This window comes from Acipenser ruthenus, chromosome 1 (assembly GCF_902713425.1).
Source record: "Acipenser ruthenus chromosome 1, fAciRut3.2 maternal haplotype, whole genome shotgun sequence".
In the NCBI taxonomy this organism is placed as follows: domain Eukaryota; kingdom Metazoa; phylum Chordata; class Actinopteri; order Acipenseriformes; family Acipenseridae; genus Acipenser; species Acipenser ruthenus.
This window is the reverse complement of record NC_081189.1, coordinates 2,235,814-2,259,074: the sequence shown is the minus strand read 5'-3', so window position 1 is coordinate 2,259,074 and position 23,261 is coordinate 2,235,814. Positions and strand designations below refer to the sequence as shown.

Sequence of the window (23,261 nt, the reverse complement as noted above, 5' to 3'; positions counted from 1 at the left end):
ATTTGTGGAAGTGGGTAACTACTGAAACCAAATTGACCATGTTTTGAAATGAGCTGCAGATCTGAGCCTGTATAATCCTGCATGGTACTGCGGGAGTATGATTTAAGAAGACGGGGTCTGACCCCAAGTGAAAGCTGGTCTACACCCTGGAACCTGAACGCCAGGACTTTTACAGGACTTTAAACACCCAAATCATAATCTGTACATAGAAGCACTAAGAGGAAACTCTTCACAAGCATTTTGACGAGTATTATTTATCAATAGCTTTGTGTTTAATATAATATCATGAACATTTTACTGTTTCTATATAACACTTCTTTAAACCTGCCTACCTAAACTGCACAAAACATTTGAAACATTGCCCAGGTTACATACTGTATATAATGATTAGATAATGAGTCATATTAAAAAAAAAACAAAGGCATTTAACATGTACAACAAGTGTTTCCCTTTGAGTGTGTCTAGCAATACAAACTGTTTTATAATCTGTTAATAACACAGTAATTACACAAGTAACTCAAGTCACATAAATACAGGTCTGAACTCCACTCAAACAGAACAGCTGAGTGCTCTGTTAGTATAGCAAAGATAATATCATTCAACACATATTTATACAGTATCATTTTTTGGCATAAGACACAAACTAATGAATGACTTATTCTAGGATCTTATTCTGTCAAGTTGGTTCGTTTTGAACATGGTTTGTTTCTCATCTTGTAACATTAACTCAGATTCCATCTCCATTCTCAAATTAGGAGCAAACTGCCGAATGTTGGAAACACTTTGAAGTCAAGCCCATTGTTTTTCTGAGACTGCCTTCATCAATTAAATAAAGTGAATGTACATGAATGTAAATTAATTTGCTACCTCTAAATGTGTTAAATGTGATCCATTAGTTGTTAACTTTTTAAAACGAGTTCTATCAACTACTCTGTCCATCGACGACACCAACAAGTGACTGCAGATGAAGGCACCAGCACCAGTCAGTAAGGTGTCAATGTGTATCAAATGTTATTTAATCCATTCAGTTTATTTGATTTATTTATCTTTTTCATTTTAAATATGTCACAATTTAGTTTTGTTAACAGGGCCCATAGTTTCCATTCCATTACTCTTTGTGCTGCAACTACGAACATGTAACTGGCTTCTCAAAGTGTTATTTTTGAAATGACATGATACAGCAGGGAAACGGTACTTTCACAGCTACACGTGTAATTGCAACATATCTTAAACCGTTGGGTAATGTGCCGTCTGTTTCTCAATAAACTGACGGTTTCACGTCTTGAGAAATGTCATCTGAGGTGCATGTACATGTTTTAAAGGTTCAGTATTCATTAAGCAACATGGATACAATAAGTTCAGCGTTTTCACCCAGCACCTTGTGCTGAAACTGAAAAATAGAAGTATTTTTGTGGTCGCTCCTTTCAAGTGTTGAATCGCAACCAACAAACTCCAGCTGCAGATCTGCAGAGAGAGTGAAGTTTGTTTCATCTCAGCATTCTCATATTAATGTGTAAATATTTTTTTTTTTTCAATACTGGTAATTGTTTATTAATATATAACTAACAAGACCAATAATAATAATCATAATAATACAAATTATAATAATAATAGAATTACCTGCTATATAGAATTGATTCCACCACATAACAAAACAGACCACAGCATCCAATGTACATTCATTCTACACAGAGCTCGTGGAGAACCTTTTAGTTCACCAGATTTACCAAGCAGCTGTTCTGAAAGCTGCTTGGTAAATCTGGTGAACGATTGTATTTTTTTTATCAGGTCTTCAGCGTTTTCTTCTAAACTCTGGCACTTGTATTAGTTTAGCAATTTAAAGCAGTCAGAAGGTTCCTCGCCAGCAGAAATGCTGTCGTCTCTTCTGATTGGTCGAAGGTGACATGGTCTTGTCTCTAGAGGGGGGCTGTAGAGAGATACCAGCAATCGAACTCGGGAGAGAAGCAGCACAGTGATAATACTCCTTGAACACAACCAAGATGAGGCTCCTGGCTTGGCTTTGGGTGGCAGCTTCATGGGTGGCAGGTGAGGAGGTGTCTTTGCCATTTCCCCCCAAATTTATGATTTATTTATTTATTGACAGATCATCTAATACAGTAACTGGTTTGAACACACTTAATTTTAGGTGTTCCCTTTTTTCGATCAAGGCCTGGTGGTTTATATACATGTAGTTAATACAATGATGTTTATCATTGTTGGCTCCTGACTGTATAATCACTCCAGTGTAAGTGAAGAAGTTGAAATCATTACTAGAGCTGGGGCAAACATTCGAACGTTCGAACAAACACGGCTTGACATTTGTTCAGTGGCAAAAATGAGTTCATATTCGTTCATATAGCAGAATTTTGAAATGCCTGTATGGAAAACATTTTATGCCGAGGAAAGCAATGCATAAACAACATCTAAAATAAACACCGGCAACACACATTCTACAGTACAAAAGAGTTGTTGTATTGCTTCTTAAATAGGTGATTTGAGAGGGTACTGGGGTTATTTTACTGTAAGTGTGCACAAATGATGTTTTGTTTTACAGCTGTAATTTGAATATTCAGTTCATATTTGCTTAATTTGTTTAAAAAACGTTAGTTGGGCCATGATAAAGAAATACAGGTAAGTTGTTATACTGCAGAATAGTTTATATGTTTTTGTTATATTGTATTTAAATTAAAGAAACAACATGTACAGTTTTCAACACATACAGAAAGCAGAAAACATGATCTGCATACTAGAGAACTTTTAGTAAAAAATATGGTTTCTTCCTAACATGAAACCCCAAGTCATCATTTGGAGAGGCTTGGTTTAGAGTGTTCTTTCAAGGGATAGTGATTAACAGTAGCCATTTAAACGTATTGCACTAAATCATCGCTAATTCGAAACACACATGCCGAATCAGTCACACAACTATTTAAATAACATCACATCTGTATTAAAAAATAATCTGTCTGTAAAAAAATCATAATTTCTATTAGGAAGGCCTTGCATGAATGTTTGCCTGTTGTTATTTGCCTGGCTGTAAAGACTGTAAACGCTCAGTTGTTTTACTAGTTCTATCAAACATGGTCTCCATCAACGACAACAACACCAACAGCAATGCCCTGTAGATTTCTGACTGCCTGATAGAAAGATGAACAAAACAATAAGGTAGAGTACTACACATGTTGTCAGAAATGTCCTGAGAAGTTAAAACCAGAACAGTATAGATGTCTCTACGCATGTACTGTGTATATGTATGCATGTATTTATGTTTGAGTAATTCATGATTTTTCTGTTTCTATATTAATCTATTTAAATTTATATTGCTTCAGTTCTTAAATATTAAACACATCAGAGGTTGTGAAACAAAAGTAAAAATGACAGCAGGAGTTGCCTTCTGGATTTCAATGTTGTTTCAGTAAGTAATTACCAGCCCATTATAAGTTTTATATAAAAAGGGGAGAAATTATTTATTGTAAGTTCCATTGATTACAGTATAACACTTGACAATTGAACATCATCAAACCTAACACAAATTCCTTGAGAACAGGAACAGCAAATACATCATGAATTCAAAATGAATTCAACAAGAGTTTTTAGAAGGAAATCGCAAGTTAGCTGATGTGTAATTACATCGTTATTGACAGGAAATGAAATAATGAGGCAGACAGAATTATTTTGTTGGTTAGATCAATTAAAGCAACGCAATGAGACTGCATTACAGGTACACCGCCCTGACTAAAGAAAACCAAATCACGAGGAGTGTTCATCTTGGATTAACTCGCACGATAATCAAGAAATAAAATAGAAATATGAGGATGAGAGTCAAAACAAGAGCATGATCATCCTGAGCCAGAAAAAAAAACACATATCATTGTGTAAGAGCAGGGCGACGAAGCTGCCAGCATTATTTATTAAACTGAAGCCACATTTCCGAGAAGGTCCTTGCAGACAGACAGCAGCAATCACAAGAGGAAACGTTACACCGGGCTGCTGTTTAATGTGCATTGTTTTGTAAAGCGCTTCAAGATTATTGCCCATCAGCATCATTGCTCCAGATTTTTTCATTTGTATTTTTATTTTATTTTTTTGCATGTTTTTTTTTCTTCAGAAAGGAAGAACAGACCTTATTAATTTACTAAATCAAAACATCAGAAAAATTATACATTTAGAGTCTTGTATTTCTTATGAATTTGTTTCTTATTTGTTATATAATTATATATATATATATATATATATATATATATATATATATATATATATATATATATATATATATTTTGTTAATGACAATTTGCTTTGAGACTCTGGCCATTCTAAAACATATACTCCATACTCATAACTTTTTTTTTTACAAACTGAATCAAATGCAATTGAGTGTATATGTTACGGTAAGCCAGAAACTGGTAAATCTGAAGTTGTAGCGGTAACTATCAACATTTACCAGGTACGGTGGCAAGTGTCCAGAATTAGGAAGAATGATATTGCTTTTTGGACATTTACCGGAAGCTTATTGATAAAGGCACTTGGTTATTCTTGAGATTTAACAGTACATGTCTGAAGTAAAGCGCTATCATGTAGATTAACCACTTTACTTGGTAAATGCCAACATTTCCCAGTAAATCTGAAGATATTCTGACTTTTACTGTAACATATACATGGTGTATGATGTGTCAGACCCGTACAATACAAAGAACTGTACAGTGTTTTGTGACTTTTGTACATGAAAGGCACTATATAAATTAAAGATTATTATTATATTATTATTAGCAGTAGTAGTATGTATACTCAACCACAGTATAAATACTGGGCATTAGACAGATAGAGATCCGGTAATACAGTTTATGCAACAAATGCTATAGCATTGAATGACTTTTTCGTATTCAACAAACCTGAGCCCTTTTTTTTTTATCATAACTCATTTTGGAACCTGTTTTGCATTCATTCAAGTCCAATGATGGAATTGCATTGTGCCAAATTACTGCAGGTTGCTAATGCGGATCCTGAATTGAAGGAAAGCAATTCTCCGAATTCAACCTCAGTGCCACAGTTAATGACAACACTTTAATGTGTGAATGTGAGTAATCACATTCACAGGACTGAGGGATATGGAAGGCCATCCGGGTCAAAAACGCATTATTTACAACGTGTTTCAAATATTTAGTACAGGTATTGATTTGGACCAATCAGAATACATAAAATACTTAAAAATAATTTCAGACATGAAATGCTCTTTAAAAAATCAAGAACAAGGAAAATTGCAAATCAGATTGTGCGACATTTTCTTATGCGGTGCAAATATAGATTTGCTGAGTGCTGCCGACTTCTTGAGACAGACAATGTTGACCGTGACACAGTTCAGTTTGTATTAACAATGTACACAATCGTGTTTTTTTTCCTAATTATATTTATTTCAGTTTTACACTAAATATTGAGTTACCGTAGCTAATATTAGAATTAATGTCAGATCTTTCAACACTTGTTTAAAATGACATATTAGTTACAGTGGGGTTCCCACTGAATTAAAGTGATTTCTGAGGCTCTGCTCGTCTCGGAGGGTCCTGGTCTATCCATCTTTCACTAGACTTTACCCAATGCCAAGTCCATATACCGCCACGAGCTGGGTGGGAATGGCAGATGTAAGGCGACTTTTAATTGGATCATTTATTACACATACTATTTTCTTTAAATTCATTGGTTCTCATTTCATTTTCAGTGATCTGATTAGCCAAATTAGGATGTTTAATAATTAGAATTACAACGTGTACTAAATTCAAATTAGAATGTTTACTAAATATTTTAAAACATGTACTAAATAATGTATTTTTAACCCGGGCGGCCTTCCATAGACAGATGACACGTTTCAGCAATAAGATACACAAGTTGTTGTTTATCGCAAGGCAAAGCCAAGTACTGCAGCCACTTAGCTGTGTGGTAATTACACAACAATGCACATCTTCAGCTTTCTTATTGTTCATATAAAATGGATCGTTCCAGAACAAAGAAAAGCTTAGCGATAAAGCGAAGCAGAAGCAACCACTTGAAATGATGCTCACCCAAACCGTTTTAACAGGCCCCACTCATTTGTTCTTTTATTTAAATTGTTCTTTACTTTTCTTTGACTTTATCTGAGCTACAGTAAGTGGGAAGAAATCTTTATTTTTTGAAAATGAAATTGTCTTTTTATTCATGAAGCTTCTATTTAGATGTTCTTCTCTCTTTCAAATTGAGCTTCTTAAACAAAAATAGATTGTAAACAATGACATTTGGTAGAAGGGAGGATTTATTTTAGGGCAGTATATATTTTGTCAGCAGGAGGAAAGTTTTTTGTATTATTACCTTTTGTTTTTAGGTAGGGAAGAGTTTTTAACATGCAAGTGAGTGACTAGACAAAATGGAATGGAACCTGTGCCATTAATGGAATGGAACCTGTGCCATTAATGGAATGGAACCTGTGTCATTAATGGAATGGAACCTGTGCCATTAATGGAATGGAACCTGTGCCATTAATGGAATGGAACCTGTGTCATTAATGGAATGGAACCTGTGCCATTAATGGAATGGAACCTGTGCCATTAATGGAATGGAACCTGTGCCATTAATGGAACTGGGAGGTAAAAGTTTCTGATGAAATATTTTCATTTGTATTTTCTGTATTTCTCCTAACAGCCGCCAGTAGTTTAATCCTGACTCAGATCCCAAACTCTGTAATTGTGCCAGAAAACAACTCTGTTTCCATTAGTTGCAAAGGGGAAGCACAAAACAACCAAAAGGCAGTTTTCTGGTACCGGCAGACCAACGGAACAACCGACTTTCAGTTCCTCATGCATACAAGCACCATCGGCAGAGAAACGCATGCGAAAGGCATTGAGCAACGGTTCAAAACTACTCTGAGATCCGGACCCGAACTCTGCATCTTGAAGATCAGTATGCTCAAGAAAGAAGACAGCGGGATGTATTACTGCACTGTCTTGCATGATGGGATTTACACAGCGGCCAGAGGAACCAACCTGACAGTAGGAGGTGAGCATAAGCAGGTTGTAGATCAGTCTGGTGGACGAGGATCCTGGAATATCAGGAGTGTCTGCAGACAAACTGAACCTCTCTAAGGGTCGGGGTCCATACCTTTCAGCTTTAGGTTGCTGTTTGCTTTCGGTAGTGCCCTGAGCTTCTACTGTGTGCTTCTGGGTTGGAAATGCTGTGAATGTATGCATATGATCAGAGCTGTGCGCGTGCTTGTGCTGTTTCCATGTACATATTGCTAAAATATTCCTCATCAGATGACAGTCACCTAGCCTGAGGGCATATGGTAATTATTACAGTGTGACTGCAATATAAATCATGTATCTAGATTTGAAGTGTATGAATTACTGTACTAGTTATACTGTACTGTCTCTGCTGGTGTTTACTGTCAGTAAGTACTGTTCTGGAGAACAGTAACCACTTCAACTCTAAGAAACCCCAAATAAACACATTTCAGCATTAAACAGTCACAATGAATGAAGAGCTTTAAGCTTTTACGAAATTACAGTTTTATAAAGAGTCAGGAGATGGACCAAAAAGAATACAAAATACACGAATCGGCTCTCAAATAGGATGTTTTATTAGGACAGGTTACTGACCATTCGAGCAACGTCTCCAATTCTCCAATTCTGACAGGGAAATGATGGGTTGCAAGTGTGTTGACTCGAAATGTGTGCCTCTCACTATGTTCATTCCATGTTTCTTTGTAATAAGTAATGCTGATCGCATGTATAAGGCATGCATTCATGCACGAATGAACACTTCTCAGGATCTGCTCATTCTTGCAAAATGCATGCCTTATACATGTGATCAGCATCATCTGTTACAAAGGAACATGGAATGAATCCGGGTAACGAAATCCAGGGAGAATGAAAAACTCAGAGGAAGTATATTCAAGTGCTATTCCTGTGGTATTAGGTCAGAATTCATTATAAATTTGCAGTCATTATTTTAAAGTGTTGCCATAGCATTAAATATGGTTTACAAAGTTGATGATTCTTTAGTTTGTTCATCACGGTTTACAAGCAAACAAATGCTAAATAATGAAATGATGCAATGGTAGCCCCTCCAGTCCTTATAGAACGTGTCTGTTCATTCTCATACAGACCTCTGCTGTCTTTCAGTTCTAGTAATACGAAACGCTATACTTGTTTCAACCGGCTTTCATCAAAAGGAAATGTTGTCTCTTGTGGTCCCTTTAGTTTTAGACTTCCGCATCGAAGGCTTGTAAACAAGAACTCAATGATTTCTACACAAGTGTGGGCATTGAGCTTTGACTGTGTTCTGTTCAAACCCAGGGAAGCAACCCATGTTAATATGCACACAATCTTCTGCTACAGGTACTGACACGGTCCTTGTCTTGGTCGGTTTCATTGTTGCACTAAAGATGTTGACAAATACCAGTAAAGCATCCTGTCTAGTTTTATAACTACGTTTGTGTATTTTTCAATATTTGTATTCCTTTTCAGAGCTTCCTCCACCTCCACCCCCAACCACTAAGCCCACGAAGCCAAAGCCAAAAAAACCCTGCCACTGTTCCAGTGGGATTCTAAAGACAAAGGGTAAACTTGGTTACTCCAGATTCCTTTTTCACCGTACTATTTTCATTGCTCTTCATTTTAATTTGAAGGATGTTCCTAGACCAAGAGTGGGCAAGGTGACCAAATTACTTCCTTCCCAAAGTGCACTTCTGATTATTCTGAAATCTTAAAGCACAAGTTAGTTATTGTCTTCCTGGCATTATTTGTTTCAATGTTTGCATCCTTCCAGCCTTCTAGGACATGCCTGATTAAACGTAACACTGTAGTTTTTGTATACCTACCAACTCGACCTTTAAAAGCAGAATAACATTTGAATTTACATTGCATAGCTTTGCAGGCTAACAGAGAGAGAAAGAGATTGGTCTGTAGTTATTAAGAACTTTGTAGACCTTATTACTTAAAACCCAAACGACCCTGGCTGCAGAGGCAGGCGAGGACACTCATTCTTACACAAGCTCCTCAAGGGTTGCGGACAGATAGAATGAAGCTGGTTCTGTGTTGCACTGAGTTGAAGTCGCTGTGCCTGTAACAGGTTCTCGATTGTTTCTTGCAGGCTTCTCCTGTGGCTCTCTGGTTTTGGGGCCCCTGGCTGCAGGTGCCGCCGCCCTGCTTGTTGCTGTGGTCAGCACCCTGTACTATTTTAGCAGTAAGTGCTGTTATTACTGGACCAGATACATGCATCTGGATCTGCTTAAGCCTTCATGCAGTTTGCTTTGATGCTTATCCCTACTGGTGACTGTGATTTAACACAGTCCGTTAGGGACAAGGGGCATTGCTTGTAATGAAAATAGCAATTAATAAAGTTCATTGATATATAATGAATCCTAAATTGCATGTATTTAACACACTCACACACACATTGCTAAGCAGATTCAGATGTTTCATTTTGGTTTAAACATGCATACAGTGTAAAAAACAGAACTTTGTTTAAAAGGATACATTTTATACATAAATGACAGCTAATTAGTCCAAGTTCTTCCCTTTCAAATGAGACATTGATGATCACTCAGACTTGTACAACCGGAGAAATGATGTTTGAAGTGGCGAGTGTGAATGAAACTGCAGTGAACAGAGATGAAATGATGGCTACCATGTATGGAGTAACAAGTGTAAAAAAAGCACTAATGTTTTCTCCCAGATTTAATGTAAATCGTGTATTTTTTGCTAGATTTAACCAAAAAAGTTCAGATTTAGAAAAATACATAAATGTTAACAAACACATTCTTAAAAGTCGGAGTGTGACGGCATACAATGCCAAATCAAACGCGTCAGTGGGCGTGGGCTTGCATGTCAGCTTCACACTGAGCTGGTAAAATGGTTTTCTTTTTGTGAAAACCCAGATTTGTTTTTTCAGATAATATTTTTTACATTTAATTGCTGAATAATAATGTTTTTCAGATGTATCTGTTAGGTAAATGTTGAATTGCCAATTTTTATAAAAAATATTTAAGTTACATGTATTTTTTCACAGATTTATTTCTTAGAAATGTTAGCTAAATGTTGACTTGCCAAGTGTTAAAAAAAAAATTAAATTCCCGGATTTATTTGTTAGAAACCCAGATTTAACATGTCAGCTAAATGTTCACTCGCTAAGTGTAAACAAAAAAAAGATTTAAAGATGTTAAATGTTTAATTTGTGATACGCGTATGTATTTCGCTAAATCTGGAATTTTGGAGTTGTAGGAGTTGTAGGCATTATGAAGTAAAAAGCTTGTATGTAAACTCTCGTGTTAATCTTTGTACCCAGGGCTGCCCAAGAAGTGTCGTCACAGAATGATAAAGTGAGTAATGAGCACAGCTCTCTCTGTCACTATGCACTAATGGCGATTTAGAATAAAGCTTTGTGAATCTAGCCCTACAGTATATATTTGTGACTATAAATAGTTGTGTTTGAAATCATGTTTTTATTTTGTAATTGTTTTTTTGCTAGAAAGGGTAAATCTCTTTCTAAGTCTTCTGGCAGATGTGTGAAAGAAAAATAAAGAGCAGGCTGAGGAGGAAAGAAAAAGAAAGAGCAGGCTGAGGAGGAAAGAAACAGAAAGAGCAGGCTGAGGAAAGAAAAAGAAAGAGCAGGCCGAGGAAAGAAAAAGAAAGAGCAGGCTGAGTAGGAAAGAAAAAGAAAGAGCAGGCTGAGGAGGAAAGAAACAGAAAGAGCAGGCCGAGGAAAGAAAAAGAAAGAGCAGGCTGAGGAGGAAAGAAAAAGAAAGAGCAGGCTGAGGAGGAAAGAAACAGAAAGAGCAGGCTGATGAAAGAAAAAGAAAGAGCAGACTGAGGAAACAAAAAGAAAGAGCAGACTGACGAAAGAAAAAGAAAGAGCAGGCTGATGAAAGAAAAAGAAAGAGCAGGCTGAGGAAAGAAAAAGAAAGAGCAGGCTGAGGAGGAAAGAAACAGAAAGAGCAGGCTGAGGAAAGAAAAAGAAAGAGCAGGCCGAGGAAAGAAAAAGAAAGAGCAGGCTGAGGAGTAAAGAAAAAGAAAGAGCAGGCTGAGGAAAGAAAAAGAAAGAGCAGACTGAGGAAATAAAAAGAAAGAGCAGGCTGAGGAAAGAAAAAGAAAGAGCAGGCTTTGGAAAGAAAAAGAAAGAACAGGCTGAGCAAGAAATAAAAAGAAAGAGCAGGCTGAGGAAAGAAAAAGAAAGAACAGGCTGAGCAAGAAATAAAAAGAAAGAGCAGGCTGAGGAAAGAAAAAGAAAGAGCAGGCTGAGGAGGAAAGAAAAAGAAAGAGCAGGCTGAGGAGTAAAGAAAAAGAAAGAGCAGGCTGAGGAAAGAAAAAGAAAGAGCAGACTGAGGAAATAAAAAGAAAGAGCAGGCTGAGGAAAGAAAAAGAAAGAGCAGGCTGAGGAAAGAAAAAGAAAGAGCAGACTGAGGAAAGAAAAAGAAAGAGCAGGCTGAGGAAAGAAAAAGAAAGAACAGGCTGAGCAAGAAATAAAAAGAAAGAGCAGGCTGAGGAAAGAAAAAGAAAGAGCAGGCTGAGGAGGAAAGAAAAAGAAAGAGCAGGCTGAGGAAATAAAAAGAAAGAGCAGACTGAGGAAAGAAAAAGAAAGAGCAGGCTGAGGAAAGAAAAAGAAAGAGCAGGCTGAGGAGGAAAGAAAAAGAAAGAGCAGGCTGATGAAAGAAAAAGAAAGAGCAGGCTGAGGAAAGAAAAAGAAAGAGCAGGCTGAGCAAGAAATAAAAAGAAAGAGCAGGCTGAGGAAAGAAAAAGAAAGAGCAGGCTGAGGAGGAAAGAAAAAGAAAGAGCAGGCTGAGGAGGAAAGAAAAAGAAAGAACAGGCTGAGGAAAGAAAAAGAAAGAGCAGGCTGAGGAGGAAAGAAAAAGAAAGAGCAGGCTGAGCAGGAAAGAAAAAGAAAGAACAGGCTGAGGAAAGAAAAAGAAAGAGCAGGCTGAGGAAAGAAAAAGTAAGAGCAGGCCGAGGAAATAAAAAGAAAGAGCAGGCTGAGGAAAGAAAAAGAAAGAGCAGACTGAGGAAAGAAAAAGAAAGAGCAGGCTGAGGAAAGAAAAAGAAAGAGCAGACTGAGGAGGAAAGAAAAAGAAAGAGCAGGCTGAGCAGGAAAGAAAAAGAAAGAGCAGGCTGAGGAAAGAAAAAGAAAGAGCAGGCTGAGGAAAGAAAAAGAAAGAACAGGCTGAGGAAAGAAAAAGAAAGAGCAGGCTGAGGAAAGAAAAAGAAAGAGCAGGCTGAGGAAAGAAAAAGAAAGAGCAGGCTGAGCAAGAAATAAAAAGAAAGAGCAGACTGAGGAGGAAAGAAAAAGAAAGAGCAGACTGAGGAAAGAAAAAGAAAGAGCAGGCTGAGGAAAGAAAAAGAAAGAGCAGACTGAGGAGGAAAGAAAAAGAAAGAGCAGGCTGAGCAGGAAAGAAAAAGAAAGAACAGGCCGAGGAAAGAAAAAGAAATGGCAGGCTGAGGAAAGAAAAAGAAAGAACAGGCTGAGGAAAGAAAAGAAAGAGCAGGCTGAGGAAAGAAAAAGAAAGAGCAGGCTGAGGAAAGAAAAAGAAAGAGCAGGCTGAGCAAGAAATAAAAAGAAAGAGCAGACTGAGGAGGAAAGAAAAAGAAAGAGCAGACTGAGGAGGAAAGAAAAAGAAAGAACAGACTGAGGAGGAAAGAAAAAGAAAGAGCAGGCTGAGGAAAGAAAAAGAAAGAGCAGGCTGAGGAAAGAAAAAGAAAGAGCAGGCTGAGGAAAGAAAAAGAAAGAGCAGGCTGAGGAGGAAAGAAAAAGAAAGAACAGGCTGAGCAGGAAAGAAAAAGAAAGAACAGGCTGAGGAAATAAAAAGAAAGAGCAGGCTGAGGAGGAAAGAAAGAGGAGGCTGAGGAAAGAAAAAGAAAGAGCAGGCTGAGGAGGAAAGAAAGAGCAGACTGAGGAGAAAAGAAAAAGAAAGAGCAGGCTGAGGAAAGAAAAAGAAAGAGCAGGCTGAGGAGGAAAGAAAAAGAAAGAGCAGGCTGAGGAAAGAAAAAGAAAGAGCAGGCTGAGGAAAGAAAAAGAAAGAGCAGGCTGAGGAAAGAAAAAGAAAGAGCAGGCTGAGGAAAGAAAAAGAAAGAGCAGGCTGAGGAAAGAAAAAGAAAGAGCAGGCTGAGCAAGAAATAAAAAGAAAGAGCAGGCTGAGGAAAGAAAAAGAAAGAGCAGGCTGAGGAAAGAAAAAGAAAGAACAGGCTGAGGAAAGAAAAAGAAAGAGCAGGCTGAGGAAAGAAAAAGAAAGAGCAGACTGAGGAAAGAAAAAGAAAGAGCAGACTGAGGAAAGAAAAAGAAAGAGCAGACTGAGGAGGAAAGAAAGAGGAGGCTGAGGAAAGAAAAAGAAAGAGCAGGCTGAGGAGGAAAGAAAGAGCAGGCTGAGGAAAGAAAAAGAAAGAGCAGGCTGAGGAAAGAAAAAGAAAGAACAGGCTGAGGAAAGAAAAAGAAAGAGCAGGCTGAGGAAAGAAAAAGAAAGAGCAGGCTGAGGAAAGAAAAAGAAAGAGCAGGCTGAGGAGGAAAGAAAAAGAAAGAGCAGGCTGAGGAAAGAAAAAGAAAGAGCAGGCTGAGGAGGAAAGAAAAAGAAAGAGCAGACTGAGGAAAGAAAAAGAAAGAGCAGACTGGGGAAAGAAAAAGAAAGAGCAGGCTGAGGAGGAAAGAAAAAGAAAGAGCAGGCTGAGGAAAGAAAAAGAAAGAGCAGACTGAGGAAATAAAAAGAAAGAGCAGACTGAGGAAAGAAAAAGAAAGAGCAGGCTGAGGAAAGAAAAAGAAAGAGCAGGCTGAGGAGGAAAGAAAAAGAAAGAGCAGGCTGATGAAAGAAAAAGAAAGAGCAGACTGAGGAGGAAAGAAAAAGAAAGAGCAGGCTGAGGAAAGAAAAAGAAAGAGCAGACTGAGGAAATAAAAAGAAAGAGCAGACTGAGGAAATAAAAAGAAAGAGCAGGCTGAGGAAAGAAAAAGAAAGAGCAGGCTGAGGAGGAAAGAAAAAGAAAGAGCAGGCTGAGGAGGAAAGAAAAAGAAAGAGCAGGCTGATGAAAGAAAAAGAAAGAGCAGACTGAGGAAAGAAAAAGAAAGAGCAGGCTGAGGAGGAAAGAAAAAGAAAGAGCAGGCTGAGGAAAGAAAAAGAAAGAGCAGGCTGAGGAAAGAAAAAGAAAGAGCAGGCCGAGGAAAGAAAAAGAAAGAGCAGGCCGAGGAAAGAAAAAGAAAGAGCAGGCTGAGGAAAGAAAAAGAAAGAGCAGGCTGAGGAAAGAAAAAGAAAGAGCAGACTGAGGAAAGAAAAAGAAAGAGCAGGCTGAGGAAAGAAAAAGAAAGAACAGGCTGAGCAAGAAATAAAAAGAAAGAGCAGGCTGAGGAAAGAAAAAGAAAGAGCAGGCTGAGGAGGAAAGAAAAAGAAAGAGCAGGCTGAGGAAATAAAAAGAAAGAGCAGACTGAGGAAAGAAAAAGAAAGAGCAGGCTGAGGAAAGAAAAAGAAAGAGCAGGCTGAGGAGGAAAGAAAAAGAAAGAGCAGGCTGATGAAAGAAAAAGAAAGAGCAGGCTGAGGAAAGAAAAAGAAAGAGCAGGCTGAGCAAGAAATAAAAAAGAAAGAGCAGGCTGAGGAGGAAAGAAAAAGAAAGAGCAGGCTGAGGAAAGAAAAAGAAAGAGCAGACTGAGGAAATAAAAAGAAAGAGCAGACTGAGGAAAGAAAAAGAAAGAGCAGGCTGAGGAAAGAAAAAGAAAGAGCAGGCTGAGGAGGAAAGAAAAAGAAAGAGCAGGCTGATGAAAGAAAAAGAAAGAGCAGACTGAGGAGGAAAGAAAAAGAAAGAGCAGGCTGAGGAAAGAAAAAGAAAGAGCAGACTGAGGAAATAAAAAGAAAGAGCAGACTGAGGAAATAAAAAGAAAGAGCAGGCTGAGGAAAGAAAAAGAAAGAGCAGGCTGAGGAGGAAAGAAAAAGAAAGAGCAGGCTGAGGAGGAAAGAAAAAGAAAGAGCAGGCTGATGAAAGAAAAAGAAAGAGCAGACTGAGGAAAGAAAAAGAAAGAGCAGGCTGAGGAGGAAAGAAAAAGAAAGAGCAGGCTGAGGAAAGAAAAAGAAAGAGCAGGCTGAGGAAAGAAAAAGAAAGAGCAGGCCGAGGAAAGAAAAAGAAAGAGCAGGCTGAGGAAAGAAAAAGAAAGAGCAGGCTGAGGAGGAAAGAAAAAGAAAGAGCAGGCTGAGGAGGAAAGAAAAAGAAAGAGCAGGCCGAGGAAATAAAAAGAAAGAGCAGACTGAGGAAAGAAAAAGAAAGAGCAGGCTGAGGAGGAAAGAAAGAGCAGGCTGAGGAAAGAAAAAGAAAGAGCAGACTGAGGAAAGAAAAAGAAAGAGCAGGCCGAGGAAATAAAAAGAAAGAGCAGGCTGAGGAAAGAAAAAGAAAGAGCAGGCTGAGGAGGAAAGAAAAAGAAAGAGCAGGCTGAGGAGGAAAGAAAGAGGAGGCTGAGGAAAGAAAAAGAAAGAGCAGGCTGAGCAGGAAAGAAAAAGAAAGAGCAGACTGAGGAGTAAAGAAAAAGAAAGAGCAGGCTGAGGAAAGAAAAAGAAAGAGCAGGCCGAGGAAAGAAAAAGAAAGAGCAGACTGAGGAAAGAAAAAGAAAGAGCAGGCTGAGGAGGAAAGAAAGAGCAGGCTGAGGAAAGAAAAAGAAAGAGCAGACTGAGGAAAGAAAAAGAAAGAGCAGGCCGAGGAAATAAAAAGAAAGAGCAGGCTGAGGAAAGAAAAAGAAAGAGCAGGCTGAGGAGGAAAGAAAAAGAAAGAGCAGGCTGAGGAGGAAAGAAAGAGGAGGCTGAGGAAAGAAAAAGAAAGAGCAGGCTGAGCAGGAAAGAAAAAGAAAGAGCAGGCTGAGGAAAGAAAAAGAAAGAGCAGGCTGAGGAAAGAAAAAGAAAGAGCAGGCTGAGGAAAGAAAAAGAAAGAGCAGGCTGAGGAAAGAAAAAGAAAGAGCAGACTGAGGAAAGAAAAAGAAAGAGCAGGCTGAGCAGGAAAGAAAAAGAAAGAGCAGACTGAGGAGTTAAGAAAAAGAAAGAGCAGGCTGAGGAAAGAAAAAGAAAGAGCAGGCTGAGGAAAGAAAAAGAAAGAGCAGGCTGAGGAAAGAAAAAGAAAGAGCAGGCTGAGGAAAGAAAAAGAAAGAGCAGGCTGAGGAGAAAAAGAAAGAGCAGGCTGAGGAAAGAAAAAGAAAGAGCAGGCTGAGGAGGAAAGAAAAAGAAAGAGCAGGCTGAGGAAAGAAAAAGAAAGAGCAGACTGAGGAGGAAAGAAAAAGAAAGAGCAGGCTGAGGAAAGAAAAAGAAAGAGCAGGCTGAGGAGGAAAGAAAAAGAAAGAGCAGGCTGAGCAGGAAAGAAAAAGAAAGAGCAGGCTGAGGAAAGAAAAAGAAAGAGCAGGCTGAGGAGGAAAGAAAAAGAAAGAGCAGGCTGAGGAAAGAAAAAGAAAGAGCAGACTGAGGAAAGAAAAAGAAAGAGCAGGCTGATGAAAGAAAAAGAAAGAGCAGGCTGAGGAGGAAAGAAAAAGAAAGAGCAGGCTGAGGATAGAAAAAGAAAGAGCAGGCTGAGGATAGAAAAAGAAAGAGCAGGCTGAGGAAAGAAAAAGAAAGAGCAGGCTGAGGAAAGAAAAAGAAAGAGCAGGCTGAGGAAAGAAAAAGAAAGAGCAGACTGAGGAAAGAAAAAGAAAGAGCAGGCTGAGGAAAGAAAAAGAAAGAGCAGGCTGAGGAAAGAAAAAGAAAGAGCAGGCTGAGGAAAGAAAAAGAAAGAGCAGACTGAGGAAAGAAAAAGAAAGAGCAGGCTGAGGAAAGAAAAAGAAAGAGCAGGCTGAGGAAAGAAAAAGAAAGAGCAGGCTGAGCAGGAAAGAAAAAGAAAGAGCAGACTGAGGAAAGAAAAAGAAAGAGCAGACTGAGGAAAGAAAAAGAAAGAGCAGGCTGAGGAAAGAAAAAGAAAGAGCAGGCTGAGGAAGGAAAAAGAAAGAGCAGGCTGAGGAGGAAAGAAAAAGAAAGAGCAGGCTGAGGAAAGAAAAAGAAAGAGCAGGCTGAGGAGGAAAGAAAAAGAAAGAGCAGGCTGATGAAAGAAAAAGAAAGAGCAGGCTGAGCAAGAAAGAAAAAGAAAGAACAGGCTGAGGAAAGAAAAAGAAAGAGCAGGCTGATGAGGAAAGAAAAAGAAAGAGCAGGCTGAGGAGGAAAGAAAAAGAAAGAGCAGACTGAGGAAAGAAAAAGAAAGAGCAGGCTGAGGAAAGAAAAAGAAAGAGCAGGCTGAGGAAAGAAAAAGAAAGAGCAGGCTGAGGAAAGAAAAAGAAAGAGCAGACTGAGGAAAGAAAAAGAAAGAGCAGGCTGAGGAAAGAAAAAGAAAGAGCAGGCTGAGGAAAGAAAAAGAAAGAGCAGACTGAGGAAAGAAAAAGAAAGAGCAGGCTGAGGAAAGAAAAAGAAAGAGCAGGCTGAGGAGGAAAGAAAAAGAAAGAACAGGCTGAGGAGGAAAGAAAGAGGAGGCTGAGGAAAGAAAAAGAAAGAGCAGGCGGAGGAGGAAAGAAAGAAAGAGCAGGCTGAGGAGGAAAGCCAATTGACCTGATAACCCAGCTGTAGCAGCACCATGGAAACACTACTGGGTCAGGAGCTCAGCTTACTCAGTCCTATCAAGGGTCGAACCCCAGATAAACCTGCAGCACATCACTTGCCAAAGGGGGCTGCACCAAATACAAGGCAGCACACTGACAAGAGAGAGCAGACACCTGACTGATGAGTAAATTATACTAAAACAACCAGCTGTTTGACTGGCAGTCAGAAAAAAAATAAAATCAGAAAATGCAGTTCATGCACACGTATAGCGTTTCGTTGTAACTGTATTGCAGTGTTATATATACCCCCCCCCCCCCCCCTTATAAGGCAGCCCTTTATGCTGTGGAACAGGTTATAAGGCGGTACCGGTCATGGCTTCCATTTGCCCCATAATGCCATTACACTAACACTAGTATTCTCTTATAAGGTAAAGAGCCTGGTCTCTTAACTATGGCTCCCCACTACAGCGTTATCAAGGGGAGCACTGTGTGTTAGGTTTTGCATCATTTCCTCATTCCTGTTGATGATAACATGGTCTGCTAGTTTATTCATGTGCTTTTTTTTTATTTTAAACAGGAAAAAGCTGTTGCATTGAAACGTCTCTTTACTAGGGGTTCCTGGGGGCCATCAATCAAGGCAAGTGTGAGCTTTTTAATTTATACCGTTATCTGCATAATATAAAGTAGTTAAAATATGTTTTTACATACGTTATATTGCACTGCAGATACTGAGGTGAGCAATGCACAGAAAGTATAACAACCTTCCAATTCAATGCATGTAAAGTTAAAGCAGAAACATGTTACATGTATTTGATGGTACTGCATTGTAAAGAAAAGAGTTATATGTTGTTGAAACATGAAACAGTCCCCTCGCCTCGTCTCAGAGATGTTCAGTTAGAACCACACGCAGTACAGAACAGGAGTTACAACACTGGGATTTTAGTGGGATTTTTTTCATTTACTTATTTTTTCTGGCTCAAATTTATGAAAATGGCAAATATTACAAAACAAACAAACAAACAAACAAACACCAGGTCAGAACAAAGTAAAACGAAAATGCTCTCCCTCTTTGCAGCACCGCACCGTGAATAACACATACCAGAAACTGTTACTTACTATAAAGAGAGAGAGCAGATGGGATTAGTGTTGTTGTTGTTGTTTTTAAATTCAATTTCTGGTAACTATATTGCACAATTTACATTTAAACATATGTGACAATATGTATTGTAGCGATCTCGGTTAACGCAGGCAGGCGCATCACACAGGACGAGGCAATCCACACACAGCAGACAGAGGGCGGGCGCGAAACCGGGACCTCTCGCGCTAAAGCATAGCACGCCGATACCCTGTTACAGGCTTATTCTCACCCTGTCACACCAAATCTCACCACCCTGAGAATCAGCCTAGGCTAAATCTCACCACCGTGAGAATCAGCCTAGGCTAAAACTCACCACCTTGAGAATCAGCCTAGGCTAAAACTCACCACCGTGAGAATCAGCCTAGGCTAAAACTCACCACCGTGAGAATTAGCCTAGGCTAAAACTCACCCCCATGAGAATTATTAGCCTAGGCTAATTCTCACCCCGGGTGAGTTCTGTCCCAGGCTAATCCTCACCCTGTCAGGCCAATTCTCACCCCCAGGGCTGTGAAGGATTATTGAGATTTTAGCAATCAGATTACTTGTATTACTTGTATTGTAACACTTGAAATGTATTTGCTTACGATTGTAATTCGCCCTGGATAAGGGCGTCTGCTAAGAAATAAATAATAATAATAATAATAATAATAAAAAGAAAGACAAGAAGATATGTGTCCTTAGTGTGATTTAACCTCTTTGTTACAGTAATTAAATTAAGATTTATTATTTTTATTATTTTAATTGCATTTACTTAGTATCCTTAATTTTAGTCACAGAGTGAGATTCACGTTTGTATGTGTGTGTGTGTGTGTGTGTGTGTGTGTGTGTGTGTGATTTGTTTTATTGATAGTTACATTTAAATTGTTATATTTTAATAAGTAGTACATTTAATATATGTACAGCTAATTTTATACAAGTCATTTAAAGTGAGGTGTACACTGGTCAGAAACTTCTTTTTATATGGTCATTTTATAATGAAAGAAAGTGATCCACTCCATATTTCATTTTGAATAAAAAGTTATTATCTTTATTTTTGAAAACATTGCTGTTTATATTATATGAAAAACCTTGCAGTGGCAGAGACACCTGATTATACATTATATATATATATATATATATATATATATATATATATATATATATATATATATAATCTACATGTTGTCCAGGCTTGCTCTATGAAACATTTTTGTTCTATTATTGTTCTCACTATTATTGTTCAATAAACGTTGCTTATTTTGTCTTTTCATCTTTTTCAGTACATTCACAAATATATGTCCTACTGCTGCTTCGCTTAGATTAGTTATCGTACAATGAAAACGATTATGCTATGTACAGAGTACTGGGGTGAGAATTGCATGGAAGGTGTTCTGGAGGGAATTCGAGATGAATGGTGTAACACCAGCTCCTTTGCAAGGTTTATGTCTTTGTGTGTGATTACGTCACCTACCAGCCCTGCTGCTGCCTTCCCCTGTGCATGCTACAGTATTATAATTGATTCATGGCATGATTAAAATCAATCTAAATATATAGCATTATTATTATTATTATTATTATTATTATTATTATTATTATTATTATTATTATTATTATTATTATTATTATTATTATTTTGCTTCATATACTGTGCTCTGTACCATGGAGGCTTGATCGTGTATTTGTATTTTATTATTAGTAGCACACAAATGGAACAAAGCCTGGTGATTTTGGTAAACACACTTCCAATAGAATGAAGGGGGGTTCGCTGTAGACCTCAAACTACCTCACTGCATAATATTCAGATCAACAGGTTGCATTTTTTATTTCATTTTTTTAAACATATAATTTAATATTAAATATGCATTGCAATTGTTTTGAATTAATTAAAAGAAACTGCCAAAAAGATCCAATTAAAACATGAATTTAAGGGGAGTTTGTACCCCTTCAATTATAACTACCTTTAGGGAATGTAAACAGACTGGACTGTCAACTGTTTTCTTGCACACAGAAGTCCAAACTCAAATACTGTAATGAACAGGCACCAAGGGTTTGTATTTTCAGCGTAAAGCCCAGCTCTTTCTTTCTGTTTGTTTATCATGCAAGGAGATTATATGCCAGAACAGTTATTTTGTTTGAAGTGATGGTTCTTATTCACAGCAGTTTCATTTAAAGAATGTTTTGTTTTGTTCTCTTTGTAGAAAGGCCGTGGTGTAAACACATTGTATCCGTGTTTAGAAGCTTTGTGAATCCAGCCATGCTATTACATGCATGATACATTATTACAGACAGTTTGGGCTGGATTCTCAAGAGGCTTGGCAGATAGTCAATTGTTATTATTATTATTATTATTATTATTATTATTATTATTATTATTATTATTATTAATTGTATTTGGTGTTTACAAAAAAGATTTGCTAGTGAGGATTTGGTGTAAATAGCTATGAGAATCTAGCCCATTAGTTCATATATATATTCATTTTATTTTTGATATTTTTTTCTCTCCAGGGCCCCCTTGTTTGCCATGCTGTGAGACAGGAGCACATGATATGAATGAATGTTGGGAACTCTGCAACAGAAAACTTCACAAGACTTTCATAAAATCTTGAAATGCATACTGATAGTTCAAAGAAATTATACAAATGGTAACAATTTACTGTGTGTCTTTAACTGCACTGTAATAACACAGCAATGACACATGCTGTAGTCATGTAGTTACGATGCACTGTTCAATTACAGTGTATTTACTGAAGCTGTTGTGTTTTAACCAAGAGGTTTCCCGGTAATTACATTGTAGTTAGAGGCGTTTACTGTAAAGTGTTATCTTATCAATAGTTCATGTCATTTCCATGGCTTGTCCTTGCTTCACGTGTGGCACAGCGCCTCCTGGGTATTTGTGTTTGAAAACAGGGCTGTGATGAGATAACAGAGTGCAGTCTGATCCTCACCCCAGCATAGAGAGCTTCATTAATACCACTCTCTCTCTCTTCACTGCCTGTACCCGCTGTAGCTTCATTAATACCACTCTCTCTCTCTTCACTGCCTGTACCCGCTGTAGCTTCATTAATACCACTCTCTCTCTCTTCACTGCCTGTACCCGCTGTAGCTTCATTAATACCACTCTCTCTTCACTGCCTGTACCCGCTGTAGCTTCATTAATACCACTCTCTCTTCACTGCCTGTACCCGCTGTAGCTTCATTAATACCACTCTCTCTTCACTGCCTGTACCCGCTGTAGCTTCATTAATACCACTCTCTCTTCACTGCCTGTACCCGCTGTAGCTTCATTAATACCACTCTCTCTTCACTGCCTGTACCCGCTGTAGCTTCATTAATACCACTCTCTCTTCACTGCCTGTACCCGCTGTAGCTTCATTAATACCACTCTCTCTCTTCACTGCCTGTACCCGCTGTAGCTTCATTAATACGTATGCATAACATTCCAATTGTGCATCTATAAACAGCCTGCTACTACCAATGATTTTCAGAAAATGTGCATTTCTTTATTTTCCTACTTGTAAATATTTTCAGAAAATTATACTTTTAAAAGTGTTTTTTCTTTAATAAATAAATAAATACATGTTTTGAAATGCTTTTTAATTTATTTTTGTTACCGTTTTTCCTCTCCCTTGAATGTATTTCTGATTTGCTAGCAGAATGGTGTTTTCTGTTTCAGGTGCACACAAGTCTGACATGCTTTGTGTTTCTGATATGATCAGCCTTGCTATATTGTCCTGTGTGAGTGTGTCGCATCGCTGTGTATTTAATCCATGAAGCAATGGCTAAGATCCCTGGTTCGTTCCATCAGAACCCTATTCAAAGATAGCATGCACAAATCCATTCAACTTTAGGGTGGTTCAGTCTAGTGAATGGAAGGCTCTGTCATTTTTTGTGTTTAGTTTATAAGGTGTACACTGGAAATGCTCCAAGTCGAAGCTGAGATGGGATGCCTTCTTCTTTCCAATGTCTGAAAGAGGCACATGTGGAAACAACTGCCGAAACTTAGGACTGTTTTAAGGAATTTAATGTTAGGGTTTTTTTAAAGCCTATTTTGATTTATAAAATCTAAATCGGGTTCACAAAACCCATTGATAATTGTTTTAGTAAAGATAAGAAGTTCATTATCAGCTTTCAAGCGCTATTTACCCTAAGAGAATGTTTACAAACACTCTTCAAAGCAGGCCTTAAAACACTTCTTGAAGTTTTCTGATTCGGGTCCTTTAGTTTCTTTATAGTTGTATAATTGTAGAATTTTACACAGCACACTGTATGAAGTCAGTGGCTGTGCCACAGAGTTGATCTGGTATCAGTAAATGCAGTTAAATGAAAGAATTGAACAGTCCTGTGCCCTGCTTCTAAACCAGTACAGTTCTGAACTGTGCAGCATGGTAAACAGTGCGGGCAGTGATGAATACGAACGGCAGCCACTGGCTCCCTGACAGGCTTGTACACATACAGTGCTCTCACCGGCTTTCCTGCAGCTGACATTGCGGTGATGGCTTACTTTAGTTTAATGCAGCTTGCAGACTCCCGCAGCTGGAGAAGTAGTGAGCGTTACACAGAATTAAATATATAGTAATTCACACAATCAAACCTGCTTCCATGGTGCTTCGGACTGAGGGCTTCTCTT

At 38.2% G+C, this 23,261-nt stretch overlaps 1 protein-coding gene across 2 annotated transcripts; it reads left to right on the top strand.

Annotated features, from left to right (window-relative positions):
- The first annotated feature begins 1,942 nt into the window (after window positions 1-1,942).
- Window positions 1,943-22,211, top strand: LOC117403635 (T-cell surface glycoprotein CD8 beta chain-like). 2 transcript variants are annotated; one of them, XM_059027689.1, is made up of 7 exons: window positions 1,943-2,046; window positions 6,664-7,017; window positions 8,487-8,579; window positions 9,112-9,204; window positions 10,306-10,339; window positions 18,095-18,154; window positions 21,140-22,211. In XM_059027689.1, exons 1-6 carry the CDS (start codon window positions 2,001-2,003, stop codon window positions 18,111-18,113), a joined length of 639 nt encoding a protein of 212 aa, XP_058883672.1. In that variant the 5' UTR covers window positions 1,943-2,000; the 3' UTR covers window positions 18,114-18,154; window positions 21,140-22,211. The 2 variants fall into 2 exon arrangements, with proteins under 2 accessions (XP_058883672.1, XP_058883732.1); XM_059027749.1 differs by lacking the exon at window positions 10,306-10,339.
- The last annotated feature ends 1,050 nt before the right edge of the window (window positions 22,212-23,261 follow it).